The sequence below is a fragment of the Photinus pyralis genome, unplaced genomic scaffold (assembly GCF_008802855.1).
Source record: "Photinus pyralis isolate 1611_PpyrPB1 unplaced genomic scaffold, Ppyr1.3 Ppyr1.4_LG6, whole genome shotgun sequence".
Lineage (NCBI taxonomy): Eukaryota > Metazoa > Arthropoda > Insecta > Coleoptera > Lampyridae > Photinus > Photinus pyralis.
In genome coordinates, this window is record NW_022170663.1 from 29,204,070 (window position 1) to 29,223,542 (window position 19,473).

Genomic DNA, 19,473 nt, shown 5'->3' on the forward strand with positions numbered 1-19,473 from the left:
TATAAATGCTCTGAAGTAAGCACTGAGTTTTGTATCCGTCTCCACAACCAGTTTTTTTTAACCCTGTATGGTGACTGGTGTTATTAGTTATTCTGCATCTAATTCCCATTTCACCGTCATGAGGTAAATGGCATGACTTTATAACTTTGCTGCAATGTTTAGTGTTCTAACAAAAACCCTCTCAAACAATTTTAATACCTATACAGTTGCCTTTATTGGGCAACAAACAACGCAAAAGACAAACTAACTTCATTAAATTAACCTTTCCTGCTTTGGATTTATTTACTTAATTACTTGTAGTTGGCAAGGGTAATGCTTTTTAAGGAGGTTGTGGAACTGATTTAATAATAATATACCTATATTTGTAGGCTTTAAATGTCAAAGAAGATCCACAAAACCCAGACCCTTCCAGTGTGATTACTGCCCCAAAAGATATACATTGCAAAAAAATTTACGACGTCATCAAAATGTGGAATGCGGAAAACCGAAACAGTACGAATGCGGGTTGTGTGACTTTAAGTTTTATTATAAACAAGAATTACAATCGCACACATATAATCGACATATGTTCACTATTAAATAACTTTGTGAACCATTTTTTAAATTTTTCCTAACTAGGTTTTTAAAATATATCTAAGTTAGAGTTTCATTAGTATGTAATGTAACATAGTTAAAGCTTTCAGTGGCGCATTACATACATTCTATAAAGCTGGGTTTTAATATACATATATATATATTTTTGTATTGCATTACATGAAATGATTTTAGGTTATGCTAAAACGGAGGAATGCAAAACATGTGGAAAGAAGTACAAGCACAAAAGTTCACTTACTCAACACCTCAGGTACGAATGCGGAAAGCCTCCTCAGTTTGAGTGTCATATATGCAAATTTAAAACGAAACAGAAAGGAAACCTTAAAAGTCATATGTTCTGGAGACATCGGGTCCAGTAGAAATCGAGAACTGTAATATTATAATTTCAGTTAATTAAAAAAGATGTTCATTATATTAATAAATCAGTTCTTTTAATATCAGAGTTTCGAATAAAAACCAGCATTTGCCATAAGGGACACTCCTTCGTCGCATGCCTTGCGTAACAACCTGCATCATGTGTTTTTTTTTGTAGTCGTTGATTTTGTTGTTTGGCATCATTAAGTAGTAGTGAACATTGAAACTTCACATTTCTAGACAAATCACTATATAAGATTTTTTTAAGGAAAACAAATAATCAACCCCTCGTCTTTGTTTGGGTGCATACAATGTGGAAGGGTATATAAGAATCAAACGTCTCTCAGTAGACACGTTTATCACGAATGTGGAAAGGAACCTAAATTGTCTTGCTTAATTTGCGCAAAGAAATTTAAAAGGAAAGATCAACTAAAAACTCATTCTCGTGATCAACACTCAATTGTCTAGTACATATAGCATTTGATGTAGCTATTCAGTGTAAACTTCAGGACGTTTTTGAAAAATAAATGCGTATGTGTGGTTTTTTTAACACGCGCCACTTTAATTTAAAACAATATTATAAGAGTATTTTACTGGGTCGTGGTTACGTTGTGTCAGAAAACTTGGGTTGACTATCCAAGATGGGTTACGGGAATGGCTTCTCAATTTTAAAGTCTGATCTGACGTTTGCGATACTTGTGTCTGGTCTGCTTGGGGAGATATAGACAGAACTAGTCTAATTGAAACGCTATCTACTTTTTTTTCGAACCACGTGGTTTTGTTACAAGTCCCGAGGTAGCCGACTGAATAGAAACTTACACTTGTACCGTTTCTATACTTAAGACATGCAGTTTTGTCTTGGACGGTCCCCGAGGTGGTAACCTGTCCACTTGTCCGTGTGACAAAAGTAAAACATGCTGGAAATAAAATATTTGTGACGGCGTTCGCAGACATTTAAGAATTTTAAATGGTCTCAATACGAGGTGTGTTTAAAAAATAACGGGAATTTTCGTTAAAAGAAATTATTTATTCTTCTACCTCGCTTTCAAAATAGTCCATGTTGTGGATTGTTGTCCTTCAATCGTTCACAAAAATGGTGGACTTTGAATGTAAATGAGTAAACTTGCTTTTAGATAAATGATAATAAATTAATAGAGACAGTTGGCACGACCGAAGCCGACGTTCATACCTTTACAAGTTTTTTTATGTTTACATCTGAATTGAACAAGAGTCAAAATACAACTATTAATACTAAACTAACTAATATCTAAAAGAAGTCCCCTTATTGGGTCCATATGACCGGCAAGTAGGGCTAAAAAATTGAAGGTAAAAATCAGATGGAGCCATATCTGGCGAATATGTGTGAGTATGTGCATTGTCGTGATGCACAATCCATGAATTTCTTTTTCAAAAATCCGGGCATTTTTTCGGTTGCTTCACGCAAACGGCATTGAACTTGTAGATACTACCTACTTCTTATTGACCGTTTGACTTCGTGGCAAGAATTCATCGATGTCATTAAAATCGAAGAACACAACGAGCACAACCTTCACATTCGACCGCATTTGTCGAGCCTTTTTCGGTCTTGGCAATCCAGAATGCGTCCACTGGGAAGATATGCACCTTAGTTTCCACGTTATATCCGTAAACAGATGTTTAATCACCTGTTATAATACGTTTCAGTAATTTTGCATCGTCATTTAGTGACTACTGAGCATCTTGAAAAATTCAACAATTTTAGAACAAATTTTGCTGCCACGCGTTTCAGACCAAAAACAATCGAAAAAATTTCATGGCAACATTATCAAAGAGTTCTCTGATTCGACGACCGTTCATAACCATTTCTTTCACTTTTTCCACTTTTTCATCATTTGTTGATTTGCTGGGGCGTCCAGGACAATTGTCATCTTATAGCAGACTCGGGCTTTTGGTAAAAATTCACACACTTTGTTGCATTTCATTTCATTGTTTACGCAAAATTTGATACAAATTCTTTGATCAATTTTTTTAAGAAACGAACATCGCCAAGCTCATAAAACACATCTAACGTTCGCGGCTGCCACAGCTGAAAATTTTATCGTACTTCAGGAACATGTACCAGCATAAACATCATCTTGACAACCCGAGAAATTAAAAAATTCTCGTTACTTGCTGAACACACCTCGTATAACGGGTTATGTAATACCTGTTAACCCGTACTTTATCTAACGTATGTTGTATTAAGATGTATTTATTTCAGATCGAACTTCTGCTCACAAGGATTTCGTTTGTCAGAAGTGCTGTAGAACATATAAGTATAAAAACAATATGCTACAGCACATGAAGAGATGTGGAATTGAACCTCAGCATCAATGCATAATGTGTTCAACAAAATTTGTTTCAAAATTTACATTACAAAGACACATCAAATTTAAACACACTCCTTTACCTCAGTAAATAAGGATCTTGTTTGATGTTCTACTTATATGTTGTTTGATCGTTTACCTCCACTGTAACAATGTCGTAATAAATCTAAACATATAACCATTTCGACGTAGCTGCCGTTCTTGAAAACATATGTACTAGTGTTTTCTTATTTTGCACTATGCAAGAATCACAGGATGGTGCACCCGCGCACATCGCCCATATTTTCCGAGAATACATATAGGACAGATTTCCTGGAAAATGGAAAATATGGCCGATAGGTGTTCTCACCCGCGATGTGCGCGGTTGCAGCATCCATTTGAAGCCAACAGATTCCAACTTTTGTTGTTTCTTGCGTACCGTACCTCGTTGTATTCGCAATAAAAATGCTACTCAATAGAGTACGTACTTTTTTATGAACCATAATATATAAAAACAGAGTTGATGACGAAACGTTGTATGAAAATCTCTCAAGAGCTCAAAACGTGGCAATGAGAAGGTAGTGTGGCCATCAATAGCTATTTTGGGAAGTATGAATTACATACTATTCCTATATTTCCTTAAGGTGTGAGGGAGGGTGAGGGTGTGTGTGTGTGTGTGTGTGTGTGTTGTTTTAAAAACATATTTAATTTAATTACCATTATTTATAAAATTAGAACATCTAGGACTCGACAAAACTTGACCAAACGAACGACGTACAGGCAAATACTAATCGTTACTTGATTTTAATCCGTGCGATTAGTTAACCCGGATAGACCTGAGTTCTGACAAGAAACACCGACCATAATAATAATAATACTAGTAATACTACTTTACCTTCCTCGTTCGGAAGGAGGTAGAGGACTTACAGATATAAAACTATTGCACTAAACACAAATACACAATTTGAATTAATGTTCACAACACTTTTTTTTCTGCTAGGAAGTAACACACACTTTAGGAATTATATGTTTCATTCTGTAACTACAGTTATGTTACCTGTGGGCTGTGTTTCTCAAGAATGCTTTGTTTTTATGTAAGTGCTTTACGTTTTTCCGATCGTATCCAACCCATACATTCTTCTGCATTTATTGGCTTAGCATTCGAATACTTTTGCAGCTAAGGGCTGGTGTTTTTAAGTTTTAAAAGATTTGCATGGTTCTCAGACTGTCATTTAATACTACACTGGTGTGAAGTGAAAACAATAGTTTGGATACACACGAAGTCTTTTATATACCACTTATTATTTAGTTTGCGTAACCTAATGAAATATAATTTCAGATTACATGGGTTGTGTATTAAGGAACAAACCCGGCATTTTGAAGGGACAAATCAGGCATCAGTGCTTAAATTGTAATAAAAGTTATAAACATCGACAGCACCTTACAAGTCACTTAAAATACGAGTGTGGAAAGGAACCCCAATTTCAGTGTCACATTTGTTATAAGAAGTATCATCAGAAATATACACTGAATCAACATATAAGAGTTGCTCACTGGACTGAAACTAAATTTACTTAATACTGTTGTAATGGTCAATCATTATAGTTCTCATTATAACTACTAGCCATTACTTCTGATTCTTCTTGCAAGGTTTAATTGTTCTCTGTAATTAATAAAGTGGTTATTCTCTATTTATGTTTCGCTGTCGAATCGTTGGATCATTGAGGGCCCATGATCAGAAGAAAAATTACAACTGGCGTGTGGAGTACTGTTAATGCTCTATTGTTAACAAGCTGCCAGAACGTTCGGGCATCTTTTACAAAACTTAGTGCCGTATAGCTTTCTGATTTTCAATAGAAGCGTACTTCCGAATGATCTCACTAATTTTCCAGAAAGGCACTTAAGTATTATAGCGATCACACATCAGAAACGATTTAATTATATGTGATTTATGATTTAGGTACATTATTGTCGTATGCTCACAAATGTTCGAACAATTTGTAATTTATTAATTTAGTATTTATTTTTTCAGAATTATTACACAAGCGTCACGTATGCTCCTTTTGTAATCGAAGTTACAGCTGGCAACGTGGTTTAGTTCAACATCAGCGCTATGAATGTGGGAAGGAACCAAATTTTATTTGTTCCATCTCTGGATGTATATACAAAAGTAAGCGAAAAGAAAATTTAAAAACTCACATGTTGATCAAGCATGCAAACTCAAATACCTTATAATTGTTACTAATAAAGGTATGGTTCTTTGAAATTTTGTAATACCTGAATAATAATGTCGCAATAAATCTTGTCAATTTGTTTATTGTTTCCCACTGACCAACAACTTAGTAGTATTGAAAAGCTTTAATAACTTAGGGTTTGTGTAAATGGCACTACACTGGATTTCAATGATCTACTATGCAATATTGGTATTACTGAACTTTTGTAGTACATGAAACTGTCGTGCTGTGAAAGGGAAGTAGTACGTACTCATATATTTGCATGTTTGGATTGTAATTGCAGATTTGAGACGCTTCGTTAGCAGTCTCTTTGATGACACACATAATTATGAATAAGGAAAAGGTCACTAGATCTATAACGACTTTCTTGTGCCTTCTGCAGAGGCACCTCTAAAAAGCATTATGCGGATCACTCGGTAATTGGGCGCAAGCCTGTTGAGGGACCAGAACAAGAGAGGAATAATAAATAAATAAATAAAGATATAAGAACACTCAATACGGCCTTAGGTATCTAAATTTTGTTGATCCAATCATTCTCAATACTAATTCCTCTCATTTCAGATGCAAGTAAAACAAAAAAGTGCCTAAAATGTGGAAAAATGTACAAGTTGCAGACTTCATTATGTCACCATGTCAAATATGAGTGTGGAAAACTCCCTCAGTTCCATTGTCATTTGTGTGCGTTCAAAACAAAGCAAAAAGGAAATTTAAAAAGCCATATGCTCCTCATACATCACAAGTTTCTTTAGTTTAGAGTGCGACGACGTAAGCCTTAGATTAAATTTTAATAATTTGCACAATTCTAATGTGTCAATATGTTGCAGCATTGTTAATTTTTTTACATGGACGTGTAGACACCCCACATCCATAAGTGTTTGTCACAAAACGATTCCCGTTAAATGCCTACTATCCGATATACATATCACTTAGAAATTTGCGTCTAATTTCAATAACATTGCTATTCGAATGCTCATAAATATCCATTAAGCAATTATGATAATTGGTGACATTGTACTTTTTCAAGCACTATTAAAGAGGTCCAAAGCTGTGCGATTTGTGTTTCGATTTTGGCGTGCCCATATGCATAAAATCTTAGTTCTGTAACCCTAGCCATCCAAAATGTTTATATTTGCACAAGACAATAATGTGGACTGTACAGGTGCACTGGTGCAGGATCGAAGTACGTCATATATCGCTTAATCAATGAATAGTGAGACCCATATATTTATCAGTTAATTAATTGTAGTTTTACATGGGTATCTACAAAACATCATAATCTCATTGGCCACATTTTGTTTTTATATTTACTCTTATACGCTTACTCCATTTTACAACAGTTGTTTCTTTCTTTGTGAATACGTTGGTATTCTTTTTTTTCTTTCTGTTAAATAACCACGCCTATGTAGTAGTTTGTTGGAATTTGTTTGCATATTTTGAAAGGGAAAAAAGAAAACGGCGGCGGTCCCGGTATTATTGCTGATTGCTGTGTTCGTTATTAAAAGAAGGGTATCGAAATAGGTAAAATTTGTAGAATTTTCACAGAATATCGAAGAATAACTCTGAGGTTCTGAGAAATGCAAGAGCTGGGTTTGAATCAAGATTGTGTGTTAGTGCGGGTCGGGTCATTCCGAACGATGAATTCGTTAGTTCAAATCTTTTTCGGTTTTCCTAATTTTGCAAAATTTAAAAATGTTTGTTTGTAATGAGATAGTGAGATAGATAGGTATTACCACGTCAGGAACGCAGCTATCCACTAAACTGTGAAAGCAGTAACCTTTTCTTACATTAAGTATGGTATACCAATCAGCATGAAATTGGACATTAGTATTCCTATTTGATGAATTTTAGTAGATATATTTTAATAGAAATACATATGTGCCGATGTTTTAACTTCTCAGGTTGGTACACAAAGTACATCCAGTTTTAATTTTCATAGTTTGGTAGGATATTTACATAAAACTAACTGGATGTTTTTTAAAGGTCGACGTCGGTTTGGTTCTAAAAGACACAAGTGTGATACGTGTAGTAGATCGTATACGCATCGACACGGGCTTAATCAACATAAGAAGTACGAATGTGGTATGGAACCTCAATTTAAGTGTGCTGTACCTGGATGTGGTTATAAAACGAAACGAAGAGGAAACTTAAAGCAACATTTAGTTAACAAACATATTTAGAAAGTTAGCTTGGCACACTTGCTACTGTGTTTTTGACGCTTTCGTCTGTTTACTTGTCTGCTTTAAAATGATAACATCGTTACTTTGTTTTTTAATAGATACAGTACATTTGTAGCGAATGTTTAGTCATATTTAGATAAAAAGAGAGATTCACTTAATATCTAATAATTATTTTTTTTAATGTACAAAAGTGCAGAATTCTTGCAAATTTTTAAATATTGTATAGTGACAGTAACTTTGCGTTTTACAAAGGGAGAATCTAAACTAAGTGATTTTCTGTCCGACATTTTGGGATTGGTGTAATCCATTCGATATGTCTAAACACACTCCGATCTATGGGTATCGTACAAATTACTTCAATATTCTTGTTTGTGCTTGTTTGGTGTAAATTTTACTGTAATCAACAGATTGTGATTATAATATATCGGTGGTGCATTTATAGGTTATAGTTTTGTAGTTCATACAATTCCAAACTGACCAAACGTAAAAACAGATTCCCTCGGGTCGCTGAAATTCATTTGGCTGTGCAAAGAGATCACACTGTCGACAAGTAACTTTGATTACGATTGGTCATTGTAGTATTGCTTAATCAAATAAATGAAGATTTTTACAATTAAGACATAGGTGATAGGTAACTATACAGAGATATCCTTTTCAAGGAGTTATACTACAATTTCACGATGTATCCCTTTAAATTAAAATTTAAATAGCGTCTATTAACAAATAACAACCAAAATTTTGAGTTTGACAGTTCGAATGAAATCCCCAAAGGATTATAAATGATGATTACGAATTGGTACAATGAACTGGGTTATAGTTTCGGAAATTTTATGTGTATACGCATATACAGGCTGAATCAAATTCGAGGGCCACCATGGGGAGATCTCGGGAACTGTAAGAGATAGGTAGTTTAAATTTGGCAAAGTTGCGTATTTTGATGCTTAACAAAATGCAGTTTTGAAACTTAAAAAATTCCAACTACTTTCGGAGATATCCGGAAAACACCGAAATTTGTAAAATTGTTTTTATTTTTTACTGAAGTTATTTAAAAGGATATTTTGAAATAAATAACACATTATTATGGCCACTTTTTTCTCTTTACAAGATGCTAGTTTCAAATTTTAAATCCCACGTTTCGTCTCCGGTTAACCATCAGCAACTTTGTTTTTTCTTATTTATTTTTTTTGGCATTTGATAGAGAATTCAAAAATAACATCACAATTTTTTTTAATTATTAAAATATTTTCCTTTTTGCGTAGAAAACTTTGTCTTAGATAGTGTAGTGCGGTCGTGTTTATTCAAATAACTACACATTTTGGGTGGTTTTGGTCTATAGGTGCTATAAGGACTATTTCTATATATGTACCTATTCTCTTCAAAGAATTTCTCTGTATCCTACTGATGGTACCACAAGAGATAAAATTTGAATTTTGAATAAATTTATCTGGACTTTAATTTCAGCTCTGTGGGAAATTTTGTTTGTTCACTTAATAATTGATTAGAGAACAGCACGAGCATTAAGCAATTATAACCACTTTTCTGCATACATTATACCTTTAATTTTATATTTGAAGATTATACATAATACTGTGGCAATGAAGTTCAATGGCAGTTGCAAGAATTACACTACAAGAGTGCCAATAAGCAATAAGTCACTGCGGGTAAATTTAGAAAAAAATCTCCGTTATAATCCTCAATCTATCATCACTCGATGTGGAGTTGCCGTCGTGATTAAAGGCTCCCCTAACGAATCGTACCAAAATCAAGGTATTATGGTTGTACAAGTAAGAAATTTGAAAGGTCAGTGATTTTATCTGCTTTTGTCTCTATTCGCGTAAATATCAATTTGTTTATATTGCCACTTTCTGAAAATTTTGATCCAACTACATGGTTCCTTGCTCTACGTCAAATGAAGTGGCTTAACTTTAATTTAACACGTCGGAACATATTTCGGCAATTATGCGCTCCCTAATTATTATCTACCCAGAAACAACATTAACATGAAATGATTTCTTTGGTCGTTGATATAAAGAGGATTGTTAAAAATAATATAATTTTCCAGTGTGATTAAAATCATAATTATTTTTAAAGGTTTTGTGAGCGGATGTATCCCAAATTTTGCTGAAAATTAGTTAGGATTTCGCGACTACCTATGTACTGGGCTACATTTTATTGATTATTACCAATCTTATACTTACCTATTACATATTTGGTCGCATTATTGGGTTTAATCACGTCATTTGTCGCATTTGTAAAATATTAAGCATTAATCATGTTTTATATTTTAGATGATTTGCCCTTTCGATGCGAATGTGGTCAAAAATATAAAACAAAGCGGGTGTTAAAAACTCACCAACTGTTGGATTGCGGAAAAGAACTAGCCTTTTTATGCATTACGTGCGGGAGAAAGTTTCGCAGAAAATGGGATCTAAAAAGACATGTGACTACTCGTCATACGTCAACAAAGCGCGTGCAATAGTGGGTATTACAATTTACAGTGCATGTTAGATCTGTTTAAATTGGACTACTGTGGCTGGAGTGGCTGATGTACCATCAAGATGCTACAAAGAAAAAACCTTATAATATTATTAATAGTACCACAATTTTTTTAAAAATTATATGGAAATTAAATTAAATTGCTCAATTATATGATTAGTTATGCTGGCTGACATGACGTCCGAGAGGGGAACTGGTCGTTATATATAGGTGAATGTGAATTGATTGGTTTAATTTACATACCTATCAGTATCACTGTATCATGGACCACTAATTCGGTAAGAACATACAAAGATTCTGCACTAAAAATTTATAATGTGACACGACATTTCAATCAAATATAGACGGTACGGAATATGTGCTAGTTTTATTATTTGAACTGATGAAACCTATGAACATAGAGAGCCAGTTTCTAAGTAAAGAAGGATTCCCTCGGCCAACCTGAACACGCTTATATCTTAATGTGCGAACCCGGATTGGAAGTAGCGACTCTTTCGGTTGGAACGAAGCATCCACTGGCACTGGCAGTGCCGAAGTAACAGCATAATAAGAACTTCCCGTTTCCGGAGACCACCTTGCAATGCATAACTGTGGGAATATGTAGGTGTTCGGAAGATGTTACGTCCATGAGAGTCTTGCTATTTTAGTTAGTTTTTTAACCAGAAAAGGTTTCAATGGAAAACTTATGGAAAAAAGATATTCACTAAAAGACATTATTATAACGCGTTAAGCTGAGTAATATGGTCTTGGATGAATTTATAATGATTTCGATAATTTAATCCAAATGAGAATACTATTTACTTACTTGTATACCTATGTTCAGCTTGATATAAAATGTAAATATATTGTTCCTAAAGTTTTATTAGAGCATTTTTATGTACTTTCCATTTCTCTTACATATTTTAAGACGCTAATGAAATGTTTTCCAGGTGTGCGTAGAGTTTCCTATTTCCTTGATGAACGTGGTCGTTTCGGATGTTTAAGATGTGGTTTATCGTACAAACGCAAAAGTCATCTTTCAAGACACTTAAACTATGAATGTAACGTGGATCCAAAATTTCCGTGTAACTTATGTAGTCGTCGATTCCGTTATAGAACGATCTTGGAAGCACATATGATTAGCAAACACCTCTAAGTTTGAGTGCATTCGACAAAGTTGTCCTATAAAATGTATGAACCTACCAATATAGCCTAAATAAAGCTTGTTTCCCACAATAGAATGTTTTCATTATAAAATAGTGTAGGTTTGCGACTTACTGTCATTTTATTACCCATTGACAAATTTCATTTGCCATTTTTCATAATACACCTCCACAAGTTCAATATTTGACTAATCTATTTCAACACATTTCACTTTTTATAAATAATTAAAGAAAAGTAAGATTCAATCAAGTCTAGTCCTCATCTAGCAAAATAGGTACGTATTGGTTTTTTAAGATGCTGCTATATAACAGTTTGCCTACATCGTGCGATCGCTATAACGAATTGATATGGGTCATCTATAAGCCGCTATGAAATATTCCGACACGGGCGCTAAAAATATAACTTAAATAATCAAAGAGAACGTTTACTGAATGATTTGGTTGCAGAACAATTATTAATAAAATGATATATTGTAAAAAGTAATAAAGTATTTTGAATGATTACCTAATATAGCCATGCTAATCATGTGTTTAATAAGGTCATATCTATTCATTGCCTTGTCAAATTTACAATGGTGTATTCATTATATAACATACATCACTATATTCGTGTTTACTAATTAAAAATAATAACTTCAGTATTTTGTAGGTTATAGGAAGTATTTCTCGTATAAATTAGATAAATCCGGTCGGTTCGTTTGCCTAAGATGTGGTCTGTCCTACAAACGTAAGGGACACCTATCAAGACATGTTAAGTTTGAATGTGGCGTAAATCCACAATTTACGTGTGATTTTTGTGGACGAAGATTTAAACATAAGCACGATCTAAAAGTTCACGGATCAGCAAAACATAACGTGATTATGTAACATCCATGGTTGGGAAGTACTATAGATTTGGTTGATTAGAGGATGAGACCATTGTGTGTAATAGTACCTACCTTATATAGTGTATTAGGTTTACCTTTATCTTTATAATGTTCATGTTCAATTAAAAAAATCGTATAAACTGTATTTGTGCCTTTATTTTAACGCAATAAAATGAGAACCTTCGACAATTCTTTATCCGTGACATGTATAGGCAAGTGGTGGTTGATGTGTAGCTTTTTTTTAGCAATTTTATATTAAAGAAATGAGATTCCGACCGAAAAGGATACCTTTATGAAAAATGGTCTATTGAATACTCTTTGCTAGTCTTGGGTAAGTCTCGTTTTGTCAAATTTCAGACTCGTAATGATAGTTTTCTTTTATTGATACATAAATCACTATTTCTATAATCATTAAATTTTCATACAAAAAAAAACAGTTTTATTAAATCTCACATCCTGTTTTTTCACCGCCTATCTCATATATTAGAAAATAACTTGGAAAATAAGTACTCAACAATTCCTTAGTTACTGAACGAATAATGACTATACATTGCTCAGCTATCACCCACCGCGTTGTTATCATTCTCCCTTTTTGACAACTTCGAAATAATGAGAGTATGTCCAAAGATTTGACTATCCTCGACGTCGTACCTATCACTGTGACACAACTATAAGATGTGTTCTACTGTACCGAATTTATACACTCTAAACACTACGTACACACCCGTGAAGAGAGGATGATTATTACTATTATTTATTGTACAAATGTACACTCACATTAGGTGGACAGTGTAAATTTTTGTAGATACAATACCAACTTTGGCCTAGGTTTGTGTTAGGATGTGTTTGTGTACTTTTATTATATAACCTAATTTTTAGGCTCGAAAGATACTGTTTGGAAGGAAAGGCCTTTTAAATGCGCAAAATGTGGAAAGCGTTACGGTTTGTTGGGAACGCTCACACGCCATCAAAGGTTTGAGTGCGATAAGGAAAAGAAGTTTCACTGTGATAGCTGCTCTGCAAAATTTTATTATAAGCATGACCTTAATCGCCACCGGCTAATTAAAAAACACAATATTTAAATCACTCACACTGTACAATATCATGGGTCCGGGGTTAATTTAATGTAATCTTCACTATCCAACTAATTTGACTTTGTTTCGCCATCTCAATCTCAATGCTTGAAATTGTTGTTCAGTTTGTTGTATACATAATCATGATCTATACAGGGTGGTGACTTGCGTAACGCATAATAGGGATTTCAATGTAAAATTCATAGCATGCGATTATTGGCTCCCCAAATTATTTTAGGGCAAAATTGTATTAAGGTTTTTTGTAGAAAAACATTTTTTACGTCAATCAACCGTATTAGTTTTCAATTTTTTGCATAATAAAGACGGAAAATTGGAAAAATAAAACTCGCATCTTTTTCAATAATCTGTGATGCCATGGAATTTTCTAATACAAAAACTACGCCAATATCCGTCATGCCATGGAACGTCTGCTATAAAACAAATCAAATTCTATCAAAAAGTATTATATTTAGAACAGCGAATTCAACATAAAGAAAGGCCAAATTACTAAAAACTGTTTCCTAATATAACAATTTACAATAAATGTTCGAATAAGTCACCATTAACTGCAAGATAGTAACCAAGTCGATCATAAAATCCATTTCGAACTGCTGCTAATTGATAACTAGATATCTTTTTGTTTCAGAAAATTCCATGACATTACAGATTATTGAAAAAGATGTGGGTTTTCTTTTTCCAATTTTCCGTCTTTATTATGTAAAAAATTGAAAACTACTACGGTTGATTGACGTAAAAAATTTTTTTCTACAAAAAACCTTAATGCATTTTTGCTCTAAATTAATTTGGGGAGCCAATAATCGCATGCTATGAATTTTACATTGAAATCCCTATGATGCGTTACGCAAGTCACCACCCTGTATATTCCTGACCAAATGACTTAGAAGACCATTATGACTTACGCAGTTCGTAGTTACGGGATGTTTTCCGTTTCGGACGAATTAATTCTTTATTAATTTTAGGAATAAGTTTCTAAAAATATTTTTTAGAATAACAATTAATGGCGAAGACAGGGTTTTATTTTTGTAATATAATATTTAATTTAGAGTATCTTGTGTAGTTTATTATGCGTTGTCAAGTTGTTTGCATGTTTTTCTTCAATCAATGAGTTTGGAACACCTTCACTTAATAGAGATTTTATTTTATGTAAGCAATAGTAGTTTTATTTTTGTAACGATAATCGTCTATCCACAGACAACACTCCACCTTGTAGAATTTGTTAAAAATAAGTAAATAAGAATAAAGAAATGATTTTTCCGTGATCCTTAATGATTCCTCTCTTTGCGGAAAGACGTCAAATTTCCGAAAGAGTTAGGTACAATATTTTTTGTAACGAAAAGGCCAAAAATAAAATTTTAGAAATTATAGTTTTTTTGTAAGCATAAAGTTGGTAATATAATAATATCTTTAGTTGGCAACACAATTGTGTAACTACACACTTGAATAGCACTGGCCCACATATTACAACTTCGGACATCTATATTTGCTAATAAGTGTGCTTTGGTTTAAAAAGGTGCTATTAGCTATTACTAGCCGCGTAAGCGCACTTATCGTACTGCAAGAAAAATACATAAATATAATTATACTGGATATAAATATCGATCAACCTACTAAATTAAATGAATCCTATTTCCGTAATTCCTTGCTTTTTAAACTAAAAAATTCACTCATTATAGGTACCTGCCGCGTAAAAACCTATGGACAACGTCAATACGTATGCAGTAAATGTAATTTGAGATACAAGCAAGAGGGAAATCTCATTAAACATATCCGCTTATATTGTGAAAATCGTATGAAGTTAATGCAAATAATTAACGAAAGTAAGAAACCACCTTGATCACCGCTATATATCATTTGTTTCTGTAATAGGTACACTTGTAATTGTTAATATGTAGTACAATCTTAATTTAAAAACAAAAGAAAAACTAAAAGGGTATACCTCGCTTATTTGGTTATGATTTGTTAAGAATTAAACATGATTTTTATATTCCAATTGTATTTTAATATTACGCATTTTGTGTAAATTACTTTTTAAAATATCGTTTGAGATACATACAATATATTTTTAATGGACTACTATCATTCCATTTTGTTTGTTATCTTTTTTAATCCTTTCAATATTGATAATTTCGTCTCGTAGAATGCCATATTAAATCCCTCGTGAGACCTTTCTGTATTATTTAAATGTCAAACATTAACTCATAGAAAAAGAAACCAATAAGCGCTACATATTTCTCTTCAGTCTGGAGACGTTGCTATAACTGTAAATTACTACTGGTTTTCCGCTTATAATGGAGTCTTCTTCCTACAACTGTAGGTTTTTTCGAAGTCATATTTAACGAAACGAGATTCCAAGCTAGAGGTAGTCAATTGCATTTCGGGACTAGCTGGTTTAAAAAAGTAAGGGCGAGGGAAGATATCACGCAGCATATCACGTCAAGCTAGACAGAACAACACTTTAAGCTAGAAACTGTTAACTAATTTACATTTTTAGGTACCTCCCGTCGTCGAGGTTGGAGTAAATATCAAATGGATGACTACGGACGTTACCCCTGTCTCAATTGCCAGTTGTCTTATAAGCAGAAAAAACATCTTGCTAGACATATACAATTCGAATGTGGTGTTGAACCCAAATTTTGTTGCACGATCTGCGGAAGAAAGTTCAAACAGAAAAGTAATTATCGCACTCATCAAAAAGGTGTGCATGGGAAATTTCTCGACCAATAGCGAGGTCTACTTCTATTGTTACTAAAAAGATTGACAATGTTTCGTACACCTTTATGCGATATAGTCATGTCTCTTTTTAACCTGAAAATAGTGTAATAAACCTTTTATGTTTTGTATTTCAAATAAATTTGCTTTTTTACTCATTGTATTAATTCATGAATCTACGACGGTAGCATTAGGGCAGATTTAGCATGAATACTTCGATGTCATTCTGATTTCATAAAAGCACGCAATAGTATATTAAGTATGGAGAACGGTAAGGGATTTTTACCGTTCGAAGACAATTGTTTGGAGGAGGAGCGGAGCGACGACTCTAATATTGTCTGAGAATGGTTTGGTAACCCTTAACGTTCGACGTGCTTATAACATTTTTTGCGCGATCTAAATTAATATTATGCAGCCAATATAAATATGCACTTTATGAGTTTATGAGCGAGGTATTCGCCGGTGGCCGAATGGTATGTCGAAGATTCTTTACAGAACAAAATTGTAATTGGAATGTGTTAAGAAAAACGAAGCACATCTTCAAACACATTGATCTCCATTGCTCCAGTTGTAAATGAAGAGCGTGTTCTTTCTATAGGAAACAACAGTAGAAATTGTACGTGTAATGTAACTATAATCAAAGATTAAATGTAATGTAAGACTGTTGATTTTGAACTGATTGTTTTTAAAAAGGCGTCGGTAAGTATTGTTACCTGAAACCGTCAAGAAAATCTAAATTTCAGGGCTATTTTGACATTAGAAAGTTGATCTTTACCTGACTAGTACTGTAATATTTTTGCCTGATTCCCATTACAGTCCTAGTACATGCAAAATAACAATTAGATCGTTCATTGAATAAGTTATTCAATCAACGATTGGATAATTATAATGCAGACTATGTGGATATTTTTAAATATTAATATACCTACACAAAGGATAATGATATTTTAATTACTAACAATTAATGGAATATGTGTGGAAGTAATTAGGTAAAATTTTATACATAATACGTCATGAAAGTGAGTCCACCTGACTTGGAGGCATTAAAGAGATACTCGGACGCTTCGACCACTTTCATGACTTATTATGTAAAGTAACTATTGCGGTTCTGTTTTTGGATCGGTAAGTAATTTTGGCGTCGTCGTAATTATAGCAACTGGTAAATTCCACGTACTGTCATGGAAACACACATGGTAAATAGTCAGAAATGACCGATCGCGCAAAAATGATAATTACAACTATTTTCCACCGCGAAAGTCAAAATGACAAACGCGATTACCATGACATCCACTAGCATTTGATAATTTTGAATTTTATTTTACGAAAACGTTTAGATACCAAACTCAAAATGTGAATAAAATCGGTTTGGACCGTCGTGGATTAAATTTTGAATGACACACTTTCTATATAAGCGTTATTAATGATACTTGTACAACTAAAACCTCTCGGCTTTCGCCTCGTGTTTTTAACGTTACACGAGTTCCATTATGTTATCAAAGATTAAGAAAATCGGATCTCACAGCCTTCCCCATACACTTATTGTAAACACGTATAACAATAAATGTATGGGGAAAGCTTTGAGATCCGATTTTCTTAATCTTTTGATATCACTCAACTCCATTTAGAGGAACGATGGATCATGTTCAAATATTCCATTATGTTGTTCATATTATCATAATAACGATAAAACTACTGTCTGGAGTACTGCCTCCTTTGGACAGGTTCCAAAATCCTTTCGCAACAATGACAGCTTCTGACATGGTGAATTTAGCTAGTCGGAGAATGTGAGGTGGACATATCGGAAACATTGTAGATGGTCACAGAGTAAGTAAAATTTTTAGACGCTCGGATTAAGATGACTTGGTTTCGGATACTGTATGAACGGGCAAAACGTATTTATCTGGAAAGTTCCAAGTAATCGGTTCATAATTAATACGTTTCATTTTTCTACATTATTTCAGTTAGTATCGTCTATACTCTCACTAACTATTTAATCATCATGACTTAGTAAATATGACTTAGCATTGCGTGGAACTTAAAGTTTCAGTTTGTCTTCTAATTATCTTTTTTATAGATTTTGGATGTGTGAGGCTCTATCAAAGAACGGCGCATGTTTGTCACTGCGGGAAAATCTATAGTAGCAGTAAGCACCTGAATAGACACAAAACATACGAGTGTGGAAATACCAGAAAATTTCCGTGCCCGTATTGTTCGTACAGATGTAATCGAAAGGACAATTTAAGAGCACACTGTATTATGAAACATAATAAGATATTGTAAATTTATTGTATTTGTTCCTTATATAAGGATATTTTTTTAAAGAAATAGTTCTAATTTTTAATGAAATAACGCTATAGTTTGGGTAAAAGGATGTACAAGTTAATTTAAGTTCTTGTTATGTTAAGGTTAATTTAAGAGGTAGGCAATAAAATACGTATTTAGAAATTTGATTTCGTTTAGATAATATCAGTTTCATTTACAAGTACGTACTTTTCATGTGTTTTTTTGGATGAGTACACCGCTTAAATCTTGATATACTCTTTATCTTCAAAATAGGACTCTATTCTCATAATTGCATTTTCTAACTTAGAACTGTAGGACTACAAAAAGATCAAGTTACAGGATTAAAGCTAATATTCAGATTTCTTAAAAGATAGTAACCTTGGGGAACACATTGTTACTTAAACTTAAATAAATCGAATCACTTTCAAATTCGTTTTACAATATAGTTATCTACAAATTCATAGATGCAACCCATGCAATCATCGGAGACATTGGAAATGGATATTCAAAACGAAACTATTTTGTAGGTAACAATTACTTTTGAAAAACACTCCGTTTTAGGTTCCGTGTAAAGTGTAAACATCTTGTATATTAGGTAATGTATTCATTTCTTACAGTATTAAACGGCGTAACTTTTCAATGCCGTAGCGCAAGTGGTAGGTTACAACATACAATTTCGAGGTGGCGGCAATGTGGAACAAAAAATTGGAAGTAACAATAGGTATACTTATGCGTTCGGGCAGCTTCCCCCAGCATATAATTTTGTACTTTTTGTAAAATTCGTTAATATTCTGCATTTCATATGCCACAGCGTCAACTTTAAATTTGTAATCTAATATATAATTTTTTAGACTACCCCTTGCATAAAAAGAAGTTCAAATGCAAACAATGTACAAAACGATATGAATCAAAGGCCGCACTAAACCGACATTTACGATATGATTGTGGTAAAGAACCGATGTTTCGTTGTCCGCATTGCCCATACAGAGCGCATCAAAAAGTCCATGTTCAACGACATTACGCCAGCATTCATTTAAAATGAGAATTATTTACATATAAGTGTACATGTTTGTATTGTTGAAATTGTATAGTCTTGTTTGATCTTTATGTTTATCTTGAAAACGTGGTTGTTAATAAATAATTTTTGTTAACATTTTGTCCAAATCATTGAATAAACGTGTAACTCCACTGGAACTAGTT

At 33.4% G+C, this 19,473-nt stretch overlaps 2 protein-coding genes across 11 annotated transcripts in view; both read left to right on the forward strand.

Moving 5' to 3' along the window:
- Positions 1-19,473, forward strand: part of LOC116173573 (longitudinals lacking protein, isoforms A/B/D/L) — a 291,506-nt gene that overhangs the window by 193,653 nt on the left and 78,380 nt on the right. Inside the window, exon 5 of one of the 10 annotated variants that reach the window (XM_031491144.1) lies at positions 18,065-18,285. The exons of the other annotated variants lie outside the window; for them this stretch is intronic. Within the exon in view, the coding sequence (XP_031347004.1) occupies positions 18,065-18,270 (206 nt within the window). The 3' untranslated portion in view covers positions 18,271-18,285. Of the gene's footprint in view, positions 1-18,064; positions 18,286-19,473 lie in introns of those variants that run through there. 10 annotated transcript variants of the gene reach the window in all.
- The window catches only part of LOC116173569, a 222,877-nt gene that overhangs the window by 81,253 nt on the left and 122,151 nt on the right, over positions 1-19,473 (forward strand). The window lies entirely within an intron of this gene.